The sequence below is a fragment of the Fusarium oxysporum genome, chromosome 6 (assembly GCF_000149955.1).
Source record: "Fusarium oxysporum f. sp. lycopersici 4287 chromosome 6, whole genome shotgun sequence".
NCBI lineage: Eukaryota > Fungi > Ascomycota > Sordariomycetes > Hypocreales > Nectriaceae > Fusarium > Fusarium oxysporum.
Genome location: NC_030991.1, coordinates 2,565,766 through 2,593,461, shown reverse-complemented (window position 1 = coordinate 2,593,461; position 27,696 = coordinate 2,565,766). Strand labels below are relative to the sequence as shown.

The 27,696-nt window shown below is 46.7% G+C and overlaps 9 protein-coding genes across 9 annotated transcripts; 5 read left to right on the top strand and 4 right to left on the bottom strand.

The window, feature by feature from the left end:
- Nucleotides 1–4,493: 4,493 nt before the first annotated feature.
- FOXG_22380 (uncharacterized protein) lies at nt 4,494–4,715 on the top strand (the record flags this gene model as incomplete). The annotated part of the gene is made up of 2 exons (XM_018402788.1): nt 4,494–4,550; nt 4,620–4,715. The coding sequence occupies 2 exons, from the start codon at nt 4,494–4,496 to the stop codon at nt 4,713–4,715; spliced, it is 153 nt and encodes a 50-aa protein (XP_018256855.1).
- Nucleotides 4,716–6,405: 1,690 nt separating this feature from the next.
- On the bottom strand, nt 6,406–6,852 carry FOXG_16229 (uncharacterized protein; the record flags this gene model as incomplete). The annotated part of the gene is made up of 1 exon (XM_018396299.1): nt 6,406–6,852. The coding sequence occupies one exon, from the start codon at nt 6,850–6,852 to the stop codon at nt 6,406–6,408; it is 447 nt and encodes a 148-aa protein (XP_018256854.1).
- A 335-nt stretch (nt 6,853–7,187) lies between these two features.
- Nucleotides 7,188–8,239, bottom strand: FOXG_22379 (L-lactate dehydrogenase; the record flags this gene model as incomplete). Its single annotated transcript, XM_018402787.1, has 3 exons — nt 7,188–7,625; nt 7,678–7,907; nt 7,981–8,239. 3 exons carry the CDS (start codon nt 8,237–8,239, stop codon nt 7,188–7,190), a joined length of 927 nt encoding a protein of 308 aa, XP_018256853.1.
- Nucleotides 8,240–13,510: 5,271 nt separating this feature from the next.
- On the top strand, nt 13,511–14,792 carry FOXG_16228 (alcohol dehydrogenase 1; the record flags this gene model as incomplete). The annotated part of the gene is made up of 2 exons (XM_018396298.1): nt 13,511–13,571; nt 13,766–14,792. 2 exons carry the CDS (start codon nt 13,511–13,513, stop codon nt 14,626–14,628), a joined length of 924 nt encoding a protein of 307 aa, XP_018256852.1. The 3' UTR covers nt 14,629–14,792.
- A 1,577-nt stretch (nt 14,793–16,369) lies between these two features.
- On the bottom strand, nt 16,370–16,974 carry FOXG_16227 (uncharacterized protein; the record flags this gene model as incomplete). The annotated part of the gene is made up of 2 exons (XM_018396297.1): nt 16,370–16,846; nt 16,918–16,974. The coding sequence occupies 2 exons, from the start codon at nt 16,972–16,974 to the stop codon at nt 16,370–16,372; spliced, it is 534 nt and encodes a 177-aa protein (XP_018256851.1).
- A 1,271-nt stretch (nt 16,975–18,245) lies between these two features.
- Nucleotides 18,246–20,137, top strand: FOXG_16226 (uncharacterized protein; the record flags this gene model as incomplete). Its single annotated transcript, XM_018396296.1, has 4 exons — nt 18,246–18,431; nt 18,779–18,933; nt 19,168–20,042; nt 20,100–20,137. 4 exons carry the CDS (start codon nt 18,246–18,248, stop codon nt 20,135–20,137), a joined length of 1,254 nt encoding a protein of 417 aa, XP_018256850.1.
- A 1,047-nt stretch (nt 20,138–21,184) lies between these two features.
- Nucleotides 21,185–22,539, bottom strand: FOXG_16225 (uncharacterized protein). Its single transcript, XM_018396295.1, has 2 exons — nt 22,423–22,539; nt 21,185–22,352 (listed from the first exon to the last, which is right to left on the bottom strand). The coding sequence occupies exons 1-2, from the start codon at nt 22,434–22,436 to the stop codon at nt 21,452–21,454; spliced, it is 915 nt and encodes a 304-aa protein (XP_018256849.1). The 5' UTR covers nt 22,437–22,539; the 3' UTR covers nt 21,185–21,451.
- Nucleotides 22,540–22,747: 208 nt separating this feature from the next.
- On the top strand, nt 22,748–23,136 carry FOXG_22378 (uncharacterized protein; the record flags this gene model as incomplete). The annotated part of the gene is made up of 2 exons (XM_018402786.1): nt 22,748–22,844; nt 22,907–23,136. 2 exons carry the CDS (start codon nt 22,748–22,750, stop codon nt 23,134–23,136), a joined length of 327 nt encoding a protein of 108 aa, XP_018256848.1.
- A 452-nt stretch (nt 23,137–23,588) lies between these two features.
- On the top strand, nt 23,589–25,146 carry FOXG_16224 (uncharacterized protein; the record flags this gene model as incomplete). Its single annotated transcript, XM_018396294.1, has 2 exons — nt 23,589–23,710; nt 23,760–25,146. The coding sequence occupies 2 exons, from the start codon at nt 23,589–23,591 to the stop codon at nt 25,144–25,146; spliced, it is 1,509 nt and encodes a 502-aa protein (XP_018256847.1).
- Between the last annotated feature and the right edge of the window lie 2,550 nt (nt 25,147–27,696).

The following is a 27,696-nucleotide window of genomic DNA, read 5'->3' as shown; positions in this document are numbered from 1 at the left end:
GAACTCCTTTTAAGCCCGATGCCGGTGGTGGCAGCACTTAATCGGAGTTTGCCCTTACCTTCAAGACTGCAGGGTAACACTTCACCTCACCACCAAACGTGGCTTCCTGGCAACTGTGTGCTTTCTATGATTGCCTCAGAACATTCGTTGTGCAACGAAGAAGGTGGTAGAAAGGATGATCGAATTGAGGTACTGAAGACCCTAGTCGCCTGCACCATCACGCACCCAACATAAAGGGACCGACGCCCGGGCCAACAGGAAGAAATAGCGGCTTGTAGAAGTTGGGTCTAATCAGCAACGCGCCATGCACGTCTTGGTGACGAAATCAAGCTTTGCGTTGTTAAGAATGCTATTGGTGAAATGGTGATGGTTGTGGGTCAACCGCCAGTAACCGAGTTAGCGTCGGCTCATTTTAGGTCGCTCTTAGCCACCGGCCTACAGTCGGAAATAAGGATACCAGAAGGTCAGTTGCGGAGACGTCTCTTCAGAACAAGGCAGATTTAGATTTCAAGTAATGAAGTAGTGAGTTCTCATGGCGGCTTGAATTGTGAGGGGTTTGGCTGTATGACGTGATCAAACCAACAGTTGAACTGAACAGAGATCGTACAAGACGTGATACACCAGTTACTCGGGTATGTTAGGATCCCGAAAGGTTCAAGTACAAGGAAATTAACCGTTTCGGTATCATTGGTAGTGCTTTGAACTCTAATTCAAGCCTGAACCAGCTCCCTGGGATGGACATGTCATCTATGCCTCTGTCGTATGATTCATTCAGTAGAGGTCACGCCACTGATCGCCTAGCACGATCGATCGTCAACTTTAATCTCTAGAAAATCGCCTCCTTATCTGGTTATATATACAGCGGCTGTCCTCTCATACCAAAAGTCCATTTTTCTGCTTCAAACTAATTACGTTATCATATTATCGTATCCTGTAACAAGTAAGCCACCCTGAATAGCAACATAATTGACATAGTAACAGCATGCCTTGCCAAACTAGACGATTCCATGGATGAACGCATCAACAACGAACGAACTGAACCAGCATTGTCTGGAGAAGCTACTCTGTCAGTTCATAACACCAGCCAACAATTTAGGCTCACCAACTCCTTGAAAACCTTTGAGGGATGCAAAAGGGCTGATGCTGGTAACTGCCTAACGTTTCCTACGGCACAACTCTCACCAAGTGACCAAGCATCTACTCATCTACCCATGTCCCTTACCCAACAATGGAGCCCCGCTGGAAGCCGTCGTCCGAGCTACAGTATGGAAGAGTATAGACATGAGCTCCATATGGCACTAATCTGTGATGTTAAGACAGGGCCCGGATTTAGCGAGGGGTCATGCGCTTATAGCCCAATCTGACCTACGAGTCTGTTGACGATCCTTAAATCACCACTACCATTTTGCCTGTTGGGAGATTGTCAATCTAGTTTCCTCAGGCCCTGTTTGTAGAGCAAGATTGCGTCCCCTAAAATGTGGTATCGAACGATTGAAATTGATAGCTTGAGGCTCACTCTGGTAAGCACCAGGGTGCCTTCAAAGGACTGATGCCAATAATCGTAATGCTTGATGATGAATGATTTATTCTCCCGGCACATCGGGAGGGTGACTGTATTTATGAAAGGCAGCTAGGGTATCAACAAGAGAGTGCGTGGAAACTTGTATTATGACACCTGGGTCGTAATTGAGATGTAAGTCGAATGGAAACGAAGAAAAAAGAGGGTCGCTGGAATTGGATTCGGATTGAGCGAAGGGGAGCTATTCAAACCGTTTCTTGGACTCGCCCCCTGAAACAATGGTACATCCATGTCAGCTTACGTACCGCGCTTGAAGGGCACATCTATTTCTGTTACGTGGTGATTTCATAGGACCTGGTGTCTGTTTTGCCATGAGTTTGATGTACTTAAAACCTACTACTTATGCTACCATCGTAATCTGGCAAGAGCTCGCCGTATCAGCGGAAAGTGTATTCATGGCAGGGACCTTTATACACCCATGGGACTGAGTACACAACTTCAGAAGCAATCACTAGGTAATGGTAGTAATCAAACCGTGAGTAATGAAGAGAGAAGTGCGGAAAAGGGCCTGAGAATGTACGGTATGGCGCGCATCGCTAACTGCTTGATATCTATCACTGATGATCGTGGCATGGAAAGTGTGAAGTCACATAGCAAGATTGGACCTCGAATTATAGCATTGAAAAGAACAATTAGAATTACCTTGTCCGGCGAAAGGTGGTTGTGGAGCCGTGCCTGCTTCCATGCTCAGTTTTGGCTAAACGATTGCTGAGACCCTGAAATCACCATATGGGCGTTACAATTAAGTCCCCCGAAAAATAATGATGGAACGATTTTCACTTTGAGCTCTAATTAAGCTATCAATCCTTCGCGGGCATACGTGCATTAGTCGCCGCAACAAAATGCCCCTAGGTAATCAACTCTCTACTGCAGTCGTCATGATGGATGTTGCACTTGATGAGTGTTGGCCCATCCCTGTTCGCCATTGCTTGCTGACCGCGATGGATGACCAGTTGGCAAGCGCTAGGCTATCAAAGCAGCAATTAGAGCTTAAGACACGTTTTTAGCATAGATATGACTATCAAAGGGCCAGATATCAAATCGACATGCCGATAATCTTCGCTATGGCATCGTTATTACTTTAACCCATTGCTCTATAGTTGCATGGAGTCAGATGAATTCATTATATGTATCGAAATGCCCTCGAAAAGCGCTCTATCCACATACCAAAGCCAAGGCAGGCTACCTGGCCGCAAGGAACCTGGGCCAAAAGTAAAACCGACCCAAGGCCGCAAATATAAAGTGTAAAAGCCTGTCACAAGAAAAGAGGGGACCTATTCAAGGGCAAGGAGGCTTGCAGTGGTGATGTTTCTCTATTATTATTTAGTTTATGGCCCTGATAACCGGAAATCGGTCAATGGATATCGGAAGTCACTCCATAAGGAAGCAGCAGAGTATTTTAAAGTCCCTAGGCAAAATATATCAACCTGGTGGAAGCAAGACCTTTAGTCTCAAGAGGCAAAAACGAAGCTATTCGCCACAGTGGCCCCAGCTCGAGAATCAGCTGTTTCAGAAATTCATGGTGTTGAGAGCGAAATAGTGCGCTGTAACTACTGGATGGTTCAGAAAGCGGGCAAGATATATATTCAGAAAATCGGTGAAGAATGAAGGCCAAGCGAAGTTATTCACATTCTCTCATATCTGGCTTGCAGATGTTTAATATCGTCACAAGAAGAGTTACCAAGCGGCAACGAGGAAGGCGGAGGCATACGGAGATATACGTACGTCATTTTGCAAGTTCATCCGGCGAGTACAACACGGTGAACGGTTATCACCATTGAAACGGCATTTATTGCCAAATATGGAAATTGAATCCATCCTCGATACGCCCAAGAGACACATCGAAAGATGGTATACCTTAAATTCGACGAGACCCCAAGTCCCTTCTCAAATGAAACCGCAAGTACCTGGGATTTAGGGGGCGCCCAAAACGGTCTCTGTGAAGGCAGCCCGAACTGGGTGGGAAAAGCGGTAGGCAATTCTGACTCTGTACTTCTTGGGTGACAGAATCTGCCGGCTTCCACCTACAATCATATTCTACGGGTCTGATGGTGATAATGCGAGGATTCCTAAGGATGGGAGTGATTAGTATACTCTAGGGATTACTGTGATATATAATAAGTATATATATAATAACGGGGTCCTATTCCAGAAGTAAATTAAGTAGGGTCTATTGCCTATTAAGTCGGAAATAAAGGATTTCCTTTTGGTAATAGATACTGCCCCTTTCTACCCTACAGAGGGGGTAAAAAGCAAGCTCAAACAATATCCATGAACTCTGGCTCTTATGCCTGCAGGCTATATGAGATTACTTCAGCCATTTAATATTACAATTAATATGCCCTTTAAAGGGTGGCTAATATAGGATATGATATTATATGAGCTAGAAATCAAGTAAAAAGGGTAGACCTAATGGTCAGTCAGTGACCGAAGAAAATAAAAATAAATAAAAAAACACTAAGAGATGATAGATGAGTCGTTCCTTGTTGTTGGTATTACTGTGAAGCCTGATAGAAGTCAGTGTAACCTCATTTCTATAAATGGAATCGAAAACATTAACTGTATGGGTTGGGAGACCGCTGCGGATATACATATCAAGTCTGAAGAGCTTGCAGATCGTCTATGCGATACGAGGAAATTACCTATGGTCCGGATGAAGATTTCGATGAAGATACCCTCGTTTATACACTTTAACAGCTGAAAGTCCCCCAGCTATAAAAGATTCTCTCCTTTAATAAGCTTCTAACGAAAGGGAAGACGAATGAACTGGTAGAACCACTACGAAGGCAGTTTCCTGAAGAGGAAATAAAGAATGACTTAATTACAGTGAGAATTGGCAACTGAAGTGTTATATTTGAAGCACAATACCCTCATAGTTGTTTCTAACCGTCAAGACCATCATCAACCCAGAAAAATGCCTGCCCTTCTCGCCACTCGCGATACCGGCCGCGTCTCGGGCGTCGGTCTCGTAGTCAGAGGTCACATCTGTATAGCATCATCATTTAGATAAAAACACTCGCGCTTTTACACAGCAATATAGATGGTATCAATGAATTCATATGCCGAATTTGAAGTCATTCCGATGCAGAGTTATCGAGAAAGGCGTGAGTGGATTGATGACCAGAGGTCACGTTGAACCCTCATACTAACCACATTGGGACGAGAGCTTGAACGGTGGCGCGGCGCTAGAATCCACGGGTAGGGTCGAGTTTCGTAAGTTCTTATGGTACTCGTGCTCCCTATAACTTCTATGTAAAGGATGTTTATGAAGTTTTCTTTGAGATCTAATTAAAATGGACTAGAGATTGTGGATGGTAAGGTGAAAATAACAACGAGGCGTGAATCTAGTTGGTAGAGGCACGCGACAAGCACGTAAAGTCAGCATAGCATATGAGTAAACAGAATCATACGATTGCCATTAATAATGTGTCCATCTAATATAGAGTTCAGAGGGTTAGATAAAGTAAACCAGTGTCGTGGTTCCCCAAGAGCGCCATTCACATGACAATACCCAGTTGGAATGATCTGACGTGGTGAAGTTAAATAAATATAAAAAGTGCTTATTGGTGTGGGTGGTGACCAACATATCCACTCAACTGGTCTTGCTGTGTTCCTAGTACGTCATACTACCAAGATTGACATCTCATTTTGTAACATGGCAGACTGAAGGAATCTCATTAACAGAGATCAGAAGCGGGGTCATGGTATTCAGGCGAACATTTGACCAGGAATACAAGTACCTATGTACCATATACCGTACACCCGAGAATTCATCAATAGGTGACATATGACACTAGGAACACGGTGTGGACTCATTGGGCATAATGCAGGTTACATTACTCGCAAGTGATTCATAAGTTTGAAATTGAGTTCAGCCGACGGCCATCGTGTTGTTAGCTGGCACGTGGCTTTCCTATTGCTGACAGCTCCTGATGATGTGCTAGAATAATTGCTTGAAGGGCCGACCAGAACTTTGGGAACATAGCCACCTAACGCCATATTGATGCGATTGTGCGGTTACTGCCTAGGAATAGTAGATGACAGCGACAGCAATTAGACTGAGTTGATAACTCCTCCGTCTGGAAAACTCAGCGATCTGTTTGATGATGTTTGGATCTAGCTGCATTAACTTTACCATCAAACCGGTGATGGACCGTTGGATAGAAACATAGTTTCCATGCATTAATTCAATGTTTTTATCAGATAATATTTGACATTTTACCATTGAAAATAGGTTACATAGAAGCAGCTCAAGAAATGAGGACTTTAAAATAAAAAGATTTAAATACAACTTGCGTGATTGACTTCATAGCCAGTTCCCCAACAAAGAACATATGTTCAGTAGAAATGACTGAAGAGGAAAAGAAATACAATCACCTCAGTCAATCTCGATCTCATACCCTCAGTAACGACACATCACCTCCCCTCACATGCCTTTCTGATGCTTATGATGGGCACCAGCGACAGTCTTCACCTCAACGATGGTCTTCTGGCCCGTATCCGCTACTGCATGGGCAACCACCTCTTCCCCAAATGGCCACTCGCCGGCCATTTTCTCCGGTGTATCATAGTCTGCATAATCAAGAGGATCAAGTAACTTACGGGCTGCTACATAGGCATCGGCCCGGTGTATAAATGCCCCCTCAATCTGCGTCTCCTGCACACAACCCGTCCGGTCCTTGTTATTGTTGTTTATATTGCGCAGTAGTGCTGGGTGAAAATATATTTTATGAAACTTGGTTGTTCATTAGTGAGATGAGAGTTCTTCTCAGGTTTATATCTCTAAATGATTTCATCTAGGACTTTAAACTTTAAATCTAGGACTTTCAGACTGTTATTCTGAATCCTGAAGGGAAGGGGGATCCCCGGATTTTCCAACAGTTATAGTCAATCATTGTCTGCAGGACATAATGCAACGAACGTATCTCTTTCGGCATTAATATGCCGCCATTGGAATCCATCAGTAGCTTCTCCTCATTGGGAGTAGCTTGTATCGAGATCAACAAGACTTGGCCAGCAGGCGCCTTAGCGTAGACGAGAACGCCGTCGCCATGATCCCATTCTTCGGTGCTGCTTAAGTGAATGGCATATTCAACAAAGTCCTCAGGTTTATGGCGCAGCGTGTCCAAGACCCTGAAGGCGGAGTTTTTGGCGGCTTCGAGGGTAGCATTAGTGCCGAGGATATAGATGGATTGCTTAGCTCCGGAAGGGTCGACGTGGTAATCGATGACCGTCAGAAGAATGTGGTACAGTAGCTCTGGACTACTCGACATGACGAAGAATATGTAACCTCGGCAGTTGGTCCGTGTAAGTATATTTGAGTCGTGTGTTTGTATATAGGATGTAGTTTTTATGAGGAAAATATTATTCTGTTTCTAATGCTCGCGGTGGGTGGTATATGCTCGTTATCAGGTATACCTTTCATCTCAAGAACCTGATCTTATGGATTTCCCAACTTATTGTTCTTATTACTTCATTTCTGATCATATGAGCAAGTTTAAAATTCAAAAAGAAATTACATTACTAACCAAGTCTGACGCAAGTGGCCGCTGTATCCCAGATTGCCTAGCAGACTATGAAAGCCCAATCTACCCACGGCATTCTTGGCTTAATAATTCCGATGGATCCAGTCAATAGTTTCGCTCAGTTCCTTCGCTGACTTAGCTATATGTGCCTCCTCGTCACTGTCCAACGTCATCTGAATAGTACTCAAAACTCCCTTCTTCCCGATGACAGCGGGCAAGCTGAAATAGCAACTAAAGTCAGGTTGGAAATGGCTGACGGGACGAACATTGCGCTTGTCCAAGAAGATAGAGGCACACAAAATAGACACAATAGAGCCAAGCCCAAAGGGAGTCGAACCCTTAGCTCTGATTATGCTCTGCGACCAATGCTTGCATTCATCCTCAAGCTCGACACGGTCAAGAATGTTGGGGGGGATCGATGTGTTAATGGGGACGCCAGCAACTGTTGCCGCTGACCATGCTACAACCTGGGGGCTTCCGTGTACGCCCAACACGTGGATGTCTATCGAATTAGCCGCAATCTAGAACTTCATTAGCCCAACTTCAGAGAACACAAGATCCATATGCACTCACTCCAGCCCGCATGGCCACGAGCCCACGGAGCCGCACCGAGTCTAGGAACGTGCCTGAGCCCAAGACTTGAGATGTCGGAAGTCCGGAGATTTCATGAGCGAGGGACGTGAGCAGGTCGACAGGGTTTGACACCACAAGTAGGATTGTGTCTGATCTGAACGGCTTCATTGCCTCGACTACTTCCCGAACAATTGACATGTTCCGGGATGTATAGTCGATGGTTGTTTGGCCTAGAGAACATGAAGTGAGCCTCACGCGCTTAATCACAGCAAGCAAACAGGATTTTCTTCTTTGGCCGCTTACCTATCATGTGCTTGGATCCAGCTGTGAGGACCACAATGTCGGCCTTGGCTGCCTCATGGTGTGAGGCTGCTCGCACGCGCGTGCTGCTGTTACAACTATAGGCCACGTCGGAAAGGTCACGGACTTGGCCGTCTCTCAATTCGATATCGATGTCGACGAGGAGTAACTCGCTCACAAAAGAGGCAAGTATGATGGAGTATGCTGCGGCGCCTCCGACCTGGCCCACGCCGACAATTGCGATCTGAGAAACCAAATTCATGGTTCTAGAGAGCTGTTCCAACTACCAGATTGATGCTTTTGCAGCCCTAAGGTGCCCACGTTGCCTTTAATAAGGCAATTCAGCCCCGTATGCTGTAGAAGCCCAGGGTCCGTCTTTCCGAACAAACCGGGGCATCGCCCGTACGCCGCATGGGACAACCACCTGGCCCCGGTTGCTTACTTTCTTAGCGCACAGCTAATATAAATACTAAGCATACATTTTTGTCTATTGAGTGCGCCTAGGTTGCCAGGACCCCGCTTTACGCAAGCTCTGATTAACGATGACGACGATGGCATCAGCCACGACCAGCCCGCCAACAACCCAGATCCGTTCAATCAGGGAATCCATACTTCCACGAACCTTATCAGAGGCACGGTGCGGTAACCTAACAGTACCTCAGTTGTTTGCTTATGGCGGATTACACCACCAACACCGCCGTAATAATAACATACGTCTACGTACAGGTTGCTTTCGTCACTGCGCGTACGTGGTGCAACGAATTCATCTGGTTCCAATGGGTGCTACGTTCCCAGGTTTCCGAGGCCTTTGGCCATGAAAATTGTCGTAGGGGCGTTGGGGAAGGGGAATGGGCCCGAATAACCAGTTTGGTAATATTTTCCAGTAATAGCTTAAGGATGATCGCATCCCGTTGGTGAAGTGGTATGTGAGATTAAAGTTGGAAAACAGGGGAAATATGCAAAAGGCTCGGTAATTAAGACTTTCGGGGATAGAGAATAACGGTTCCTATTTAATTATTGCTATTAGCTGCTTATGATTTGGGATGATTTATATATTAGAGGCGCCTAAGGCTGAGGAGAAGCACTCCTGTACACTATAGGTGTTTTCAGGAGGATTCACTATAAACTTATTTCCAACTGCACAGTTGCTGATGACCACTCCCAAATTATCACCAAAACTCGACATCTCTCCATGATCTGAATCTATGCACGGGGCGGGTGGCAGAACTAAACTAAATAATTTCAATGCATTGATTCTGCCAAGAAAAGACAGCAGAAAGCAAAAGAGACTGGTAATATGAGGATCTACCTAATCGAGACGTCTTACAATCATATCTCGCTGTTTCTTTGCTATAGCCACCAATGCGTGGGCATGTTCGAGGCAGGCGCCTTTGATCTCATTAAAGGACACGCGATCAGAGTCGTAATCTATTGTGATCTGGAGGATATAATACAACGGGTCAGTATCCCCAGGCGTCGCGATGGGTTCGTCAGATGCAGCAAGTCTGTCTGATGTTCTGTTTAATCAAGATGTTTGCAGTAACGTTTTGCCCTAATAACTATGTTTCTAATTTCAGCAGTGGAAGTTTACGCTTGTTTGACAGTGTAGTCACTCTTATCTCATCCTCTAAATCTCTTATATTCATAGATATCTGGCCTGTCGTGTTATCCCCTTGAATGAGTTGAGGCTCCATTAAGCATATCGTCCCACCTCAGTTATATGCAAGAAAGCCTTATTAGAAAGGTAACACATAAGGAAATTCTTTACTAAAATAAGGATAATGTTTATAACGCCTATATCATGAGGACTTCGAAAACGGCGAGAATGGATGTAAAATAATGCACATTTTAACCTTTGCGAATCTGTTAATAACATCTCTCTTCATTAACCTGACTGGAGGCTTACTATGCTAAAGGAGATAGGTTTCGCCTATGTGATTACAAAAACACCCTAACGAGCCCTCGTCTGTAATACGCCATACGCTCCCGACGCAAATGTTGCCCTATACAGCATCCAAGACCACTCCATGGGCACCCCCAGCTAACGCACCACTAAAATTTTAATCCTACCACATAAATTCTGAATAACCTGCTTAGTATATAGTTCTAAGTGACTCCTTGACGATCCTGGTAGTCTAGTGCTTGCCCAATCCTTGTTATCCTGTTAGCAAGAAAAGAAAAAAGAAAAGAAAAGAAGAAGGAAACAAAACCTACAGATGCTTATACTTCCAGAACCAAATTCATCTGCAGTAGACAACAAGGAACCGAAGCAAAGACACAACTGTAAGCCAAGAAATCGCAGTTCAATCGCATAGTATAAAACAAGATGGGAAGCATAATTACAATGATCTGCCGAAGAAGACCTTGATTGGAAATCCGTGAATGTAACCAGCGGGCTTTTATGCGGGCATTAAATGAGACAAGAGGACAAAGCAAAGTATTCTAATGCCTGGGCCTCAAAGTGCAAGAGTTAAATAGTGAAGATTGCGGCATAGACTTCAACTGCATTTTAATCGAGAAATATCTTGCCAAGAAGAGAAACAAGACGTATCGACTTCTCATCCTATTCCTAGGCTCTATATTTCAATTAAATAGTAGTGAGAACCTTTATTCAGGACCTGAAATGATAACAACAAACCCCATTTTACCGAGGAATAAGGTCTTAAGATCTTCCTTAACATGAAACTGAATCCTTCCGGCGGCTGGTTGTGTATGGGTAAGGCTCTTGGAGTTGAGGGCTTGATTGACCCAGAAGGAAGAGTATAAGATCACATGCGAAAATAAGGAGTTCGTGGAGCCTTGGACATAAACTTTCCAGATCAGACCACAACAGGCCAAGGCCGATGGCGGACCATGGTCACGGCGCAGGAATTCCAACGAGAAGTTCAAGCTACGTAAGCCTAATATAGGCTCGAAGTGATTTAGAATATAAATCCGGCAGTTACACGCTTCATGCATTTTGGAATAATAGGCTAAGTAGTCTAATTAAGAAACCATCAAGCAAATTGCTTGAAGCAATCATGACGATATTAAATAATACCCCACCAAGTCAAGATGACCAAACTTTAGGGTATCTAATCGAAGGATGGCTCTAATAGCTTCCTATAATTACTATTATTATGGTTTTTTTAATCTTATATAACGTGTTTGATAAGCATGCGACGCAGATAAGCATGCGACGCACTTTTCTTACCCTTTAAGCTAGAACTTGCTTTAAATCCACCACAAACTATCTAATCAATTAAAACTACTTACTATACTCTTCCCCAAATGTCTCAATTACTACCTGACAGGTCCTTGCATTATGCCCGGCCTTGCCGCATACACCACAACGCCGACCACCCGGTCGCTGTGACCTTCCTCGACCACCACTTCTTGACGATTCAGCCACTACCTGCGCATCAACATCCATCTGATCAATTACTTGCGATGCTTCCTGTACAGTCATAGCCCCTCCTCTCTGTAATCTAGTTCTTTTTGCCCTGCGGCGCCGGCTTAGTATCTCATTTGCATCTCGAAGATTTCGGACCTCATTCCTCAATAAGACAACCTCATGCATAACTGCCCTTGTTGCTTTAGTATTTGACTTTAAAGCTTCTATTATTGACTCTGGGGAGCTGCCTTTATGTCTTCTGATTCGTTTTTCGAGGTATTCAGACTGAGATTGAGCCTCAATTGCTGTCTTTGGGGTCTTTAAAACCCATGCGGTTAATGGTTGGCTGACCTCCCCAGGAGGCGTTGGGGTTCGTAGCTGCACATCAAGCTTTGAGATCACGGCTTCTGGGTCAAGAGGAGCAAGTCCAGCTCCTCTAAAGCCCCCCCGGATATTGCTTTCTGTGAAAGTAGCTTTAAAGGCGGCATAAAAGGCCGGGAAGAACTCGGTCTTGGAAATGTGGGTTATAGAGCATCTAATCAGATGCTCTATTTCTCGACCATATGCCTTTTTCAGCACTGCAAAGCACCTAACATCAAGAGGCTGAAGTAGGTGAGATGCATGAGGCGGCATATAAAGCGTGATAATCTTATTATCCTGGCAGTGTCTCTCAAAGTCGGCAGAGTGGTGGCTTTCGTGGCCATCGAGGATCAGAAGACAATAGGCACCAACTGATCGGTTACTTGTAGACCGATCAAGGTGCTTTAGCCACTCAAGACCTGGCTCGTTATTTGTCCACCCATTTTGGCTCGTTGCAATAACCCAATCGGCTGGGAGGTTGCTTTCTCGGTACCAGTTAGCAAGGTGATATTGGCCTGCACCAATGATAAACGGGGGGATCGCCTGGCCTTCCGCATTAATCGCCTAAATTACAGTAATCCATTCCCGGTTTCGAGGCTGCACTGATTTTGGTCTTCCTTGCCTTTCTGAGCCTGTAACGACCATTCCGGCCATAATAATGCCCATCATAAAGCCTGTTTCATCAAAGTTCCAGATATCATCTGATCAGATATTATACTTCGCAATTATATTCTATACAAGCCTAAACCAGCCACAAATAATAGTCAGATCTTCGTATTTAGCTCTCTGGTAGTCATATCTACGAAATAAACGTATCTTTACCTCTGGTTGTTGCTTTACGAAGTTATAAGCCCAGCGCTTGCCGACAGGTGATGCGTCGCGGTCGGCAAGAAGAGAATTAGCCATTTCTTCTACAAAACGCAGTCGCGCAGGAAATCCTCGCGAATCTAGATCAAGGAGGAATTGAACTATTATCTGTTCCTCTAGATCAGATAGTTTCCGGGAGTTCGGGATACAATCGCGTCGCGATTGAATGCCATTTTGACGGCGACGTAGCTTCCAATAGTTAACCTTATAGATATTTAAAGCGCGTCGGAGACTTAATTTGGGGTCATTTTGAAGGGCTTAAAGTGCAAGAAGGATTCTAGCCTCATCTAAAGGTTGCGACATCTTTGGTTGAGAAGTATCTGATTAGATGAAAATGTTGTAGGATAAGGGATTTTTGGTGCACTCGCTTAGATGGTGCATTCGCTTATCAACCACGTTAATATACTTAGAAATTATAGTAAATAGTAATACTCTCTATCAGTTACCCTATAGGTATATATTCTATTTAGGTTACATTAATCTATAATACCTAGGGCAATATTATACCTGTCCCTTATGCATATTACACTTTATGCCATCAGAACATGCATATATCAGAACGAACAGATAAAAAAGCATAAGGCCTGGTGGTTCACCAACACCGAGTAATCATGACCTCACAAACTGTCACCTGTGATGCCAGTACAAGCTTTTGTGGCTCAACTTAAATCCAGTAAGCAGAGTTTGTATCACATGGTCGAAGTCATGGCTGCACTTTAACTTTCTGGCTAGCCATCAATCACATGATACTTTGCGTGTTTCGTTTAATCCAGCAAAGACTTGTGGAACATATCGGTGAGTTCCGTGGTTCCTGTTATGTGTCGAAGCTACTATTAAAAGTGGCAAGTTGCCTTGAATTCCTGGCGCGTATTGACGCATAGATGCTGAGCCGGCTTACCCTTGCTGATTTTTATTCCGAATATACTACCAACCATGCCTGTTATTGCAATCCCAGAGGAGCAATGGGCGCAAGTACTCGAAAAGCCCGGCGGCCGTATGTGTCTCCTCTTTGTATTTCAAACTTGGGTTCGCTAGATATTAATATCGGTTAACAGTGGTTGTTTATAAGAAAATTCCCGTACATATGCCAGGTCCTGATGAGGTCTTGGTTAATGTGAAGTATTCCGGAGTCTGTCATACCGACTTACACGCTATAATGGGTGATTGGCCACTAAAGAGGAACTCTAGTTGGTGGTCACGAAGGCGCTGGTTTCGTGGTCGCCAAGGGTGAGCTTGTCATGAACATAGAGATTGGTGACTACGTTGGGGTCAAGTGGTTAAATGGCTCTTGTTTAAACTGCACTTTCTGCTTACAAGGCGATGAGCAGCTCTGTCCTCAGGATCTCCTCTCCGGCTATACCGTCGACGGCACTTTCCAGCAATATGCTGTTGCCAAGGCGGCACATATCACCCGAATCCCTAGCGAGTGTAGCTTGGAAGACGTTTGCCCGATCCTTTGCGCAGGACTCACCGTCTACAAGGGGCTTAAAGAATCTGGTGTTCGTCCGGGGCAATATGTCGCCATAGTTGGTGCAGGTGGTGGCCTCGGATGCTTCGCTCTACAGTACGCTAAGGCCATGGGTGTCCACAGCATTGCAATCGACGCAGGGAACGACAAATCCAAGGTTTGCAAAGATCTGGGCGCAGCAGCTTTTATCGACTTCCAAGAGTCCTCAGATATTGCCGCTGATGTTAGGGCCGCAGTCCCCGACGGGTTCGGGCCCCACGCTGTCCTCGTGCTCGCAACCCACGAGGCGCCATTCCAGCAGGCATACAAATATGTTCGATCACACGGCAGTGTTGTTTGTATTGGTATGCCGGGCTATGCATATCTCAAAGCACCAATCTTCGCCACTGTCGTTCGCATGGTCAACATCAAAGGTAGTTATGTGGGGAATCGCCAGGACGCAGCCGAGGCTATCGAATTCTTCCGACTTGGCCTGATTAAAGCGCCACACAAGCTTATTGGTTTAAGTCATCTACAGGATGTCTATGATATGATGCTTGAGGATGAGATTGTAGGTCGGTATGTCGTTGATACAAGCAAGTGATATCGGTTTCAAAGTTTTACCATGATAGTATGACTGGTCAAGTTGAGAGAGATGGCATTGAATCACCATGTTGGCTGGCTACATTTTTAGCTGGAAAATCATTTTACTTTATAGTACTGGTATAAATGTTACTGATTCTCATCCCTGCTAGAACTTAGCTGCCTTTAAGCCGTGGGCTGCAGTATTTAGTAATGTTGTTGCATTCTGCGCGATTGGAGACACCTGGTCCGAATTATATTATAACTGGTTGGCCGAAATCATCCTTTCGATTATCTTCTGGATCCGGATCTCCGCTAGCCTGAGACCTAAGCTAAGCAACCGCCTTTTACGGTTTCTGTCTTCTTTGCTTTTCCATTTTCCTTTACTTTGAGATGCTCCGGTGAGTCATTCAGTCAGGGTGTTAGTATGGTTGTTGCGATTGTTACGGTAGCCCTCTAAAGCTGATCTCGGTATGTTTCTCTACGTCTGCCACTCCCTAGGGCTAATCTTCCCAGCACTAGTATCGAGTAGAGGAAGTTCGTGAGTAACTTCAGGTAATAGGGACTCCATAACTCGAAGGAGAAATATTGGTAGTGATTTGCACAGAGTATGGCCTCATCAGAAAAGAAATATCACCTATTCTCTAGAGGTTTAGGCAAAGTCTAGACTCGTAGGTTAATGTGAGGACTTCGATCTGTTGATATACAGCTAAGCTAAAAGTATATAGTTTAAGCTGAAGCTTAAGCGGCCCGGCTGGTCTCGACCATCGATGTCAGATTTACAATGGGATTCGCATACTTCGTAGGTTAGTATATCAAGTTGCTGGTTCTGGTTGATATTAATGAAATAATAAAAGGCGGGCTGGTTGTTATGCTACCCTACTTTGTGGTCCAGCATATCGATACTGCACTAATTATCTCAATGGCAATTACAGCTGTTATGCTGTCTATATTCAGATATACTTAATCTGCGGTTATTCGATTCAGCTGTTATTCCGCCCGCTACGGCTCTTTAGAGACTTTATTTGTTGGAGGCGCTGCCCCCTGGGTTAGTTATGGTACTGTACGGGCTGTAAATAAAGGTTTGAATTTAACGTGAATAAGAGGGACAGGCTATGAATGGGGTTGAGAATATTATTGAGTTACGCGTTACTTGAAGGATCTGATTCAATCCCTATCGTACACAGCTAGCACGCTACAAGTGATGTACCAGGAAGTGAAGATGGTAATTCTTCCACCTATCCCATCCATTATTGGCACCACAAAGTTCACCGGGCCCAAACTCTCCCCTCCTCAGTCCCCTAAAGTCGATATCGGCAGTTCACACTCTTCATTGCTATCCCTTCGACCGTGCGAAGGCTCCCTAATTTAAGTTACTCTATTGTTATGACACTATCAGAAGCTTATTCTGTAGGCTGAGATAGTGACCAGTGCATATCCAGACATACAACTATAACCTCAAGACCAGCGCTTATTGGGTTAGATCTCTACGAGTGACCGCTAGGGAGTCCTAGCAAAGCGAAAAGAATGAATCACCAGGTAGTATTAGCTGTCAGAATGCCTATTCCTAGTTGTTATTGCATTAACTAGATAGATGTGAATGCATAATCTGGTTATCTATCTGAGGGAATTTCCATTCCCACTAAATCGGACGTCTGTAGTGGTGCCAATATAGAATGCCATGGCCAGCAACAGCGGCCTCGGACCATTCAAGTCCTGTGGTAGTGTTGACGTAAATCTGGTCTTCTCCATTGATTGAAATTTTAGTTGACGGTATTGGTTGCCTCGGCCTTCTTCGGGTGCAAAAGGCAACTGAGCCAAGAGAGGGCCTCATTGCTGACGCCGAGAACGGTGGTAACAGCAGCCTTTCCGTGGGCGACAAGGCCTACTTGCTTGTTCTTCTCATACTCGGAGTCATAAACCTTAAGAACGTGGTCTCTACCCTCCAGGCCCTTGTGGTATGATAGGGAGATAAGGTCCTTAGTGTCGTTGTACAGCTCCTGCGTGGGCTTTTTAATAATGGGGAATTGCTTGTGGACATGGTGGAGGATATTGTCGCCTAAGGAATCGACCTTCTGAATATAAGGTAGAAGGTGTTGGTAGGGCCTCTGGAACCAAGTCGTGGCGGTGCCAGCGAAAGTCTGGTAAGCGGCGTTGCCGAACTGGATGGACCTCTGGCCGTATTTGCCAGACTTGAAAGTATGAACGCCGTCGCTGATGACCGGGTAGCTGAGCAGATGCTATCATGAGGTTAGCATCCGAACAAGGCAATGCATAACAGTGTAAGTGTAGTAGGAGCTGTATATTATACCTGGAAGAAAGCCGAGTGATGAGCAAGTCCCGCGTTATCGTTGAGCTGAGAAGACATTGTGCCGGATGGGTACCAACGAAGAATCAGGGCAAGTGAGAATGGTATATAGAGCAATAACAAGCCGGGCAAGTCACCGTAGCTGCCGGATTAACATGATAATAGCATGATAAGTAGAGAAGATGGCAGGTAGATATAGTGGCACTAAATAACAGGTACCGTTAGATCGGGAAGGGACCTTGAGATGGGAGAGGCAGCGCGATGGGGGGAAAGTTTGTAAATCGTAGGAGGCACAAGACACGAGAGTGTGGGGGATGCAAAAACCGTTGGTGTCTGCGGAAAGAACCAGCGGGTGCTGCGAACCTGGACCTTCTCATTGGTTCGGTAGCTTGATCGAATGAGCTTGCAACGACTGGGGTTGCAGTAAGCTTCCGCCAGAGAAACAGCCTTCATGCAATCTTAACTCAGAATATCATCAGTATTGAGTCAGAGTAATTAGGAATATCTAGGTGCAGAGTTAAAGCACGATATCACTTCAACGAACATGCATTAAAACTTTTCCCCTCCCCAGTAAACGTTACCCGAGACGACGAGAAGTAACTAGACTAATTAGCAGACAGCTAAATGCTCTGCGACTGTAATCACTCTTGTCAAAGATCAAGCCATATGGACGCCTACCTAGCGAACAACAGACTACCAAAGAGTAGAAGCCACTAAAGAAAAGCCAGTATTTCCGATAAGTTGCGTTGTTATGGCTCGTGTCTTGCGGACCGGAGTCTGAATATGCCAACCTCCGACGCTACAGGAGGACCTGTCGCGTCCAGGTCCACATTAGAGTGGAGATTAGTTATCAGATCATGGGCTCATCGATTCGTGAATCCACATGATTGTGTTGATGTCTTGCAGATTGTGGTGGGCTTTGAGACTTAAATGCCCCACGATGCATGCGATACCATAAGCCTAACCATTAGGAGGGAGTCAGCGAAGTTGTTTCCCGCTAAGCCCCGTGCGTGTCTGGATGTCTGGTTATCTTAGCATGTTGACCTAAGAGGGGCTCCGGACCCCACCATCGCCACAGCCCATCATGGACCCGCCGTGCTTTATTATTCTGCCTTCTACTCATGCCTTCTCTTGTTACGCGTTTTTAAAGCTCGCTGGCATATGGAATTGCTACCGTTTGTCGTAGGAACCTTCGCTTCACTCACAATCCTCTCAGATTGCTACATAATCGTCCCAACGACGTGGCCGAACTTGAACTACCTAGGTCGACCAGCTCGATGTGAAGCGCTCATAGCGACCTATAAATTCCGAATTTTGATCGCAGCCCCAGAATGGACGTTTCCTGTATGGTACGAGTGAAAGCAATGGACCGTGGCGCAGTGGAAAGCCTAAGGTCTCACCAGCTCGAGGCTTCTCATGTATCAGATACGACTCGGTTGCTCGGCACCGGTGCACTTGGTACACAGGACAAGAGACATGAAGCTTCGAAAGTGTTGAGTTGGTGGCAGAGACCCTCAGTATGCTCCAATTTCTCGGACGTCTATTACAATCAAGAGCTAACAGCATCCAGGTCTACTGGCTCCTCTTTCCTTTCACCGTTTTCACCCTGGCTTTCGGAGGTGTCATTGTGCCTAAATTAAATCTGTGAGCGCTTTCGTTATTGTATATTAAACTCGGACCATTGACTTTGATGCGCAAAGGATCCTCGACATCGTTTGCAAACAATACTTGGCGGATCAGAAGCTCCTCAACCCGGACAATACCTTCAAGGCTATCCTTCTTGGTAGCGAGAATCCACAATGCAAGATACCCGAGGTCCAGAAGAATGCTGCAACCTTCATGCTGCTCATGAATCTCATCACAGGCTCCCCTGAGTGCCATCGTGACTCCAAAGTTGGGACATCTATCAGACCGATGTGGTAGGACGCGATTGATGGCCCTGGCTTCCTGTGGTGGTTTAGTTGCTGAATTCATAACCATCTTGGTGGCCAGATTTCCCCAAGTGATTGACTACCGGTGGTTAGTACTGGGGAGCGTGTTTGATGGATTAACCGGCTCTTTCACAGCTGGAAGCATCCTTCACCAATCATACATTAGCGATTGCACGCCACCCTCAAAACGTGCAGCGTCTATAGGCTACATGCATGCATGTCTGTTCACCGGCCTGGCATTCGGTCCTCTTTTGTCCGGATACTTTGTCAAGTGGACTGGCAGCCTCCTGTCCATCTTCTATGTGGTACTGGGTTGCCACAGTATGTTTGTGATCATAATTGGGTTCATCGTTCCTGAATCTCTGTCCAAGAAGAAGCAGCTGCTTGCTCGGGAGAAGTGGGACAAAGAACAAGAGTTGAGGGCCCAGATCAGGAGGTCTCTGTTATCCACTATCCAGACGGTTAACCCATTCGAGCCTCTCAAGGTCCTCTGCCCCACAGGCCCTGGAACTTCACCTGCCCTCCGCCGAAACCTGGTTGCTCTGGCTCTCAACGATATCATCATTTTTGGAATCTCTCAAGCTGCTGGTGCGGTCATTATTTTGTACAGCGAGTACATATATGGCTGGGGCACCTTTGAGAGCTCTCGATTCGTGTCCGTTTTGTCGCTAGTTCGGGTAGTGGCTCTGATGGGGATCTTCCCAATCATCAACTATTTTGGGCGTGTTCGTCCAGCTGCTCGGAGACGACGAGAGTGTCTCATGGTGCCAGCAAAGAAGCATTATGGAGCAGACAACCTCGACATATGGGTCCTTAGGGCTGCCCTGACGTCAGATATCCTGGGTAGCATTGGATACAGCCTGTCACACTCTGAAGAGGTTTTTTTCCTTAGCGGCATGGTCACAGCAATGGGAGGACTTGGCAGTGCCGCTATCCAAGCTATTGTAACAAAGCACGTTCCCACGAACCGTGTAGGGCAGGTCTTGGGTGCGGTTGGTATGCTGCTTGCCCTTTCTAGGATTCTTGGGCCGCTCTTGTTCAACGGTATCTACGCCGCTACTGTGGGAACGTTTTCACAGGCCATCTTTGTCCTACTGGTAAGCATGTATGGCATCAGCTTCCTGGCGAGTTTTGTAATCCGGGCACACGGTGAGTTGCTCATGTTGTCCCGGGGATTCGTATATGCTAACAAGATGTGTAAGTTCATTGGGAGGATGAACAGGAGGAGACAAGCCACTTAACCCTGGACAACAGGCATAGAACACCAGCACGAACACGATGCCTATTGGTGAGGACAGACTCCGTGTCCAATAGGCCTATGATAGGACTTTCAGTCCATAATCAAAACCAACAATTCAGGAAACGCTCATGTGCAATTGGCGTGATTGCGTACCCAGCTCAATAACTGCGCCACGATTGACCATGTCGATGAGGCTTTGAAATGCTTGTTATGAAGCCGTCAGCGATACTTCTTTTGGTTCTTATTGTCAGACACTACGTGTATTCGGTCCATTGATCCAGATTGGTATATTCATCTTTTTTTCTGTCGGATTTAGGTATCCCTGCTTGCATGTGACAGCCAATGCATGTTCAACAGAAACGCTGAATTCGTAAAGACCCTAATGATCAAGAAAGCCCGTGAGGCGATTTAGAAAGTATTATAACCTGCCAAGTCTTCTGAAAAGGTCCGGAGATCAAAACTTGACGATTTGTGTAATGAATTCCATCTGAATATTGATTAGTAAAATAGAGATTTACTTAAGTAATATTATGTTGTGCTATGGAAGAATTTCCTATATTAATAATTTCTTTAATTCCCCTTAGTAATTGCAGCAGTCCGGCATTATTATGCCCTAAGTGAAAGAGTCAGTAGGTCAAAGTGCCCACCCCTGACCTACGAGTACGATAGTAGTGCCTGGCGTCGCATATCAAGATTATTAGCGTGGCAACCAGCCACAACCCCTTGTTTACGCCATCGAGAAAAGGGTGTCCGGGGCAACTGGGGCTCACCATTTTGGGTTTGGGTTTGGGTGTGTGCGGCTGATGGGCTGGTAACACAGAGCAGTGGCAAACGGGTAGATTGCACAAGAAAGATGCTTGGTGATGATTTTTTTTTTTTTTTGAGAGGTCGAGTGGTGTTGAAAAGATGAAGAAGGAAGAAAAGAGGACCAGGCTTGCACTCGCGGTGCATTTCAATCCACGCCTTGGCCTCCCTCCTGTCCTTTGATCTGAGATAAACGGGGCAACCGTAGCAGCCACATGGGCCAGGCTGGTCGCCCAACCGAAGCCAGCCGGGGTGACAAAATGAATCAGGAAGTTGATCGCCCTTTCAGGCCCAGTTATCTTGCATGATGTCGGCATTATATTATCGCCCTTCTGCTAGCCATTCGAGACGGTAAAACTATTGTAACTTGGGCAAATACGCAAAGCTCGTATCAAAAGGATTGATCTCTATGTGTAAAAAAAGAAAAGAAAAAAGTGAAGAAAAAAACGGGCTCAGAGGCCATTCATTGCATTTGCATAAATATCTGTTGTGTGGCTGTCAATCACTTTCATCAAGTTTTGGCGGAATATCCGCCCTGATCAAGACCTCGCGGTTCTCGTCCTCACTTCCTCTTCGCCAGTAAAATGTACGTGCCCCAGACTGATTCAACCTCGATATCTCTCCAGCGATCACCCTGTGCCTTCCACTCGGGTTCTGCCTCCAGGATCTGGTCAAACAAGATGTCCACAATGTCTCCCTCACCACCTTCGGCACGGCTCTTCTTGTCCGGGTGCGCATCCATCCAACCCCGGTACGCAGTGAAGGCCCGCACATAAGCCTCGAACTGCCCTAAATTGATCTTGCTCCTCATCCAGGCCGTCTCTGGGTCTGCAACCTCAGTCGTATCTTTGTCAACGTTATAAGTGATTCGCTTGATCTTGTCCCACTCCGACTCAGGGGGCTTGACGTCCGCCAACAGGCCCCGGAGGATGTCTCGCGCGGGACGCTCCCAATACTGGTTCAACCCCTCCAGCCCGGGCGACACCTCTCCTTCGCCGTAGCAGAACATCTCAAATATCTTGTTGGCTTGCGGGTGTCCAATGATGATGTTGTCCTTGTACCCCCAAAAGGCCAATGAGCCGCCTGACTTGACTACCCTGGACAACTCTGGCCAGACTTTGGGGTAGTCGAACCAATGCGCTGACTCGCCGGCTACAGCCATGTCTACCGAGTGCGCGGGTAGAAAAGACAAGTCCTCGGCGCTGCTCTGGCGGAACGAGATCTTGGAGAACTGGGCAGTGGCTTGCATTCCTTGCTGCATCATACCAGCACTGGGGTCAATGGCGATGGCTCTGGCAAAGCGGGGGCTCAGCTCCCTAGCAACAATTCCATGGCCAGAACCCAAGTCCAGCAGCGTACCATGAGGATCCTCATGATGATAATATCCCAGAATTGTCTTGAACAGACTTGCAGGATACGTGGGCCTGGCTGCGGCGTACCCTGCAGCAGAGAAAGTTGCCCTCCTGCCGTGGTATCAGTTCAGTTGCGCAGTCTCCTAGGAGAAGATGCATTGATTTGACCATGATGACTCACCCATAAATGGACATTGTCACGTTCACGATGGCTGATTGACCAAAGGTTACTGTACTCGGGAGAGTCGTTCAATAAACAAGAAAAGATGCACCAGCAGGATCGACTGATTTATACTTTGCAGCCGCGGCTTCGGCCTTACACATGACACAAGCACTCAAGATTGATGGAGTGATCGATCGGTGTATGCCGCTGCCCCGCAGCGCGGCGTGGGTGATAACGGAACCTACACCATCCCTTGAATTCCTGCACCCTTGATTGACAATCCTGAACGGCCGAAGACAAAACCTATCCTGCTAGCCAAGTGTTCAGCCGACTTTGTGATATGATGTCCACCGAAGCCACTGTTCGCAATTTCTTTGCGTCCTCAGCCTTCGCGGCGGTGGGTGCTAGCTCAACCCCCCCCCCCAATTTCGGCCACCGAGGTCCGATCCTTGTCAATAACCTACTCATCAAGGCCGCGTTGGGCTAACAATGTTTTGAATAGTCTGTGCCTGGTATCTCTATCTCTATCATGACTTGCCAGTCACTCCCGTTAATCCGGTGTCGGCAACTATTTCTGCTCTAGAAAAGGACCATCCCACTGTCCCCAGCGTCGCGGCGCTTCCCAACCCCAAGCAGACGTCCATCACAGTCATCACTCCCCTCGGCAACCCTCAAGGCGCTCCAGGAGGCAAAGGAGCTAAGGATCCCATCCGCGTGGCTGCAGCCTGGTAGCTTTGACGATGACGTCCTCAAGTTTGCCAATGAGTAAGGCGGATTCGATGCAGTCGTGGCTGGCGATAGCGGCCGGGTCTCGAAGGGTGGTGCGTTTTAGTGGATGGTAAGCGAGGACTAAAAGCAGCTGGGAAGTTGTAAGAGGTCGATTGGAGGGCAGAGAATCATGACCAAAGAACACGTAGTTTGATGGTCAGATCATATTTTACGAGCAGCCTAAGTTTTGGTACGCTCCCGCCCTCTCAGCTTGCGAGTTATGGGGACCAAAAGCGGGGTGGGGCATAAGACCTTTCGTCACTTCGTTCCTCAAGGCACGCGAGGTATTGTCTCACCTGCGAAAATCCTCCTCGGCATCCAAAAGTTTCATCCTTTCCTTTCCCAAGCGACACGTCATGTACTTTACCTCACGTCCCCATCTTTGACTACCCAGGATCTGCAAGCTTTCGTCACAAATGGCACCTCTCAAACACAGCGACGTTGTGACGAGCTTCATCTTCAGATTCCCCGCTGACGACGCGGCCAAGAAACCGCAGGTGGCCCTCTTCCGCCGGAGCAGTCACGTAAACACTTACCAGTAAGCAAAATATCTTTCCTGATCAGGGAATCGTGCTTACATACTATAGGCACAAGTATGCAGGCATTTCTGGAAGCGTTGAGGAGACTGACGCAGATCCTCTCGCCACAGCCTGGAGGGAGCTTGCTGAAGAGACTACTCTTACAGATGACTCTTTACGCCTTTTTCGAAAAGGGAAACCATTTTCGTTCGCCGATGAATCTATTGGGAGAGAGTGGACTGTCAACCCTTTCGCATTCGCTCTCAAATCAGAGACAGACGGTGGCTGTGGTGAGGCTGGTATCAAGATAGACTGGGAGCATGAGGGGTATGAATGGTTCGATCCAGATGCAATCAACGACTCAGAAGGCTTCGAGAGTGTTCCGCGCATCCTTGAGAGTCTTAGAAGGGTGTGGTTCAACGTTGACTTGGGCCAAGAGGCAGGCAACACGCTTAGCCGGGGCTTGGTCGCTCTGCAGGAAGATCACGAAAGCGGAGCGCGCCAGCTAGCTACCAAGGCTCTCGATACTTATATCGATGTTATTAAGAAACTCGATTCCACTGATCGAGTTCAGTGGTGGAAGGATGTGAAATTTGTTGGATGGCATCTGTGGAAGAACGGGCGAGAAAGTATGGGCGCATCTATCTTGAACGTTGTTCTATCGGCTTTGGACATAGTTCAAAATGCAATCCCGCCCAGTGGTCCACTAGATAAGATATCGGTCGATAATATCCTCCAAGTCTTGAGACATTACGCCCGCGACCGACAGAATACCACTTCCAGAACTGGCGCGACGTTCCAGACTTTCATAGAGCAGCATCTATCGGGAGGCGGACCACTCAAAATCCTTACCCTATCATCTAGCTCTACTATCACCTCGGCCATCACGTACGTTATAGGAAATACTTTGCGGCCTGTGGAAGTCCGTGTGCTCGAATCCCGACCACTCTTCGAAGGTGTCAAGATGGCACAGTCAATTGCTTCATGTGCCAACAATTCCAAGACCAAGACCCTTTTGATAATCCACACTGATGCAAGTGTCGGTGTTGCAGCGAAAGACATTGATGTCGTACTCATCGGAGCGGATCTGATCGACAAAACAGCCGCGGTTAGCAACAAAGTTGGTTCTCTGCCTACTGTTCTGACGGCCAAGTACGTGTCTCCAAAAGCCAAGATTGTCGCTTTGTCAGAGAAGGAGAAGGTGCTCCCTTTTGCGCCGCCAGGTCAGGAGGAGAATGATCCATGCGAGCTTATGCAAGCTTGGGGAGACCTCAGCTCAGCTGTGAAGGGTGTTCCCCACTCTCAAGTCACTGTCAAAAACGTGTACTTCGAGTGGGTTCCATCTGATTTTATCGATCACTACATCACTGAGGACGGAGTCACCGGTTGTGAGGGAATATTGAACTATGCCCAGGAAGTTGGGAAGAAAGCTGACCAATATTTTACCAATCTCTGATGTGAAAATCCGAATGAGACGATCTCGAGTATGCAGGCATGGTCCTTGACCCCGACAATCTTGAGAGTTATATTACCTCTTTCATGTTGCAGCCAATACCAGTAACATATGGCCTTTTCATGCCTCTTGGTGCCTTGGAGCATATGGCGGAGGCTCGAATTCACATTTCCAAATGTGATCGAATCAGTATGGCTGTGTGGGTTGTTTGACATCGCCTGCACAGTTGTAAGGCTTTTAATGCGATCTCTCTTGCCAGATTTGCATCTGCTATTGGGGTTTCCATTCAATCACCATCAATAAAGATGTAAGGGTGTTGAGTGTCGAATATTGGTCTCGCCACTGACTGGAAGTGCCTATTTCAGGCATTGAAAACTGTATTTCAGCTCACGGGGAGACCAACGTTCGACATCAGAATATTGTACCATCCAGGACCACCTAATGCATAACCCAACCTAATGCATAACCAAAATTTCGCTCCTCCCATACAAAATCCAAATTTTGATGTCCACAAAAACAGGCCCGATTCTCAATTAATAAACGAGGCTTTGGAGAAGGTTTGTAGAAAATTGCTCAATTTCTACTGTCTGCGTGGTTTTTTGACCTCCCGACCGCTCCGTGTGCGCTGGCAGTGCTTTGTTACGACCATAAAGTCATCACTTTCGTCCTCTGACCTGACACCCACCTCAATCACCGACTCGACCTCCTCATCCACATCTACCTCTATTTCTGCCTCTTTTGAGTCAGGAAGAGCTTCTCCAGCCGCTAGATTCTACGACAGAGCCATGAATCGTCGGTTCGGGTTTGGTACCGCCTTTCTTTTCTTCCCTCGCCGCACCTGGACCATCTGCTCCTCGAGGCCAGTAATCCGCGCATTCTGAACGGCCACCTTCACCTCTAAAGCTTCCAATCCCTTTGCGATCTTACAGTACTTCTGCCTGGTCGGACGGCTTCGGTGTTTGGCCATTTCCCTCACTTGCCGACTCGTTTTCGGCGTATCATCTGAGTGCAGTTGAGGGGGGCTCGTCGTCTTGAACTCTTCCAGCAGTTTTTCTTTGTCCGGTTGAATTTCAGGACGTGTTAGAGCCTTATGACGATTTATAGGCCAGTTTCCAGTAAATCTCCAGCCGGATAGGATAATATCTTTCCTCATGTCCGCCTCCCTGGCTTTCGCGTATGGCCTGATAAAGTTGATTTTGTCAACCGGCGCAGAATCGGTCAAACTAGCCAGCATTTGGAGTTCTTTCCGGTATGCACCTTTGATGACATTAAAAATTCCATTATCTAATGGCTGCAGACCATGGGAACAATGTGCTGGTAAGTAACAGCAGTAGACGTTGTTCAGAAAGCACGTAGCCATCCACTCGTCCTGACTGCTCGTCAGCGACCCTATAGCGGGTGACTCAGCGGCGAAAACACCGAAATGCTCACCTGCGCATGGCTCCCGTGACCGTCAAGGATAATAAGTCTCGCATCCGATGCATCACGAGGCTCCGTTTGTGGTAGATAAACGTCCTTCAACCACTCGAGAGCAATATGGTTGTCTGTCCAGCCGTTCGGGGATGTGATATAGTGCCAGTCCGCTATTAATTCGAATTCGTTAAGGAACCACTGCTTCTGCAGCTCTTTTCCTTTAAAGATAATTCCCGGTTTCAAAGCACGGCCAGTTGCGGTGACAGCCTCAATAAACGAGGTCCACGTGCGCGACTGAACGCCTTTCAACATCGCCTTCTTCTTCGGGTCAGAGCTCCCGATCACGAGGCTGTCCAGGCCTCATGGACAACCAATTAGCTATGCCCTATAAAAGCCTATAGAGTACTTGCAGAAGACTTACCGAAACCCGCCGTTATACCGCCCTCGTCCACGTCAACCGTGTTCTCAGGCTTGAGCCAGCCGTACTCGTTCTCCCTGATATCGAAGTACCAATTGACCGCCTTCGGAGTAAAGCCGTCAAATCTGGCGGCTTCTTGTCGTTTTCCAAGCTTGGTGGATAGTTTTGGGTGACGTTTGACGAACCTGGTGGTCCAGTGCTTGCCCAAAGGTTTGTTATCGCCTTGTTGTTTGAGGATGGCCTCGACACAGGCGCGGACCTGGCTGTACGAGGGAGCATAGCCCAGGGACTCTTGTCGCAACACCCAACGAATAAGCGTCTCCTCCTGGCTCTTTGAAATACGCTGGTGGGCCTGGATACGTTCATTCATGCTTGCTTGACCGGAAAGTCGTCTCGAAATGGTCCACTGAGGTACTCCACGTTTCTGGGCCGCCTCATTCTGTGAGAGGCCTCTATCGGTGGTATCGAATATAGCCTCAGCTACGTCATCTTCGGTATAATTACGGCGAACCATTACGGAAGGAGTTGTGGCGAGTAAATTAGGTGAAAGTTCGGCTTGAGTGGATGGAGTCACCTAGGGTACATGAGGTGAAATGCGACAAAATTCAAAGGGCTAGAGAACAAGGCTACGGGCCGGAACGGGAAAAATTCAAGCCGATATGAAGATTCGATGAAAAAAGCAATACAGTGCAGGTCTTCATTCGCGAGTATCTTCATGCCTG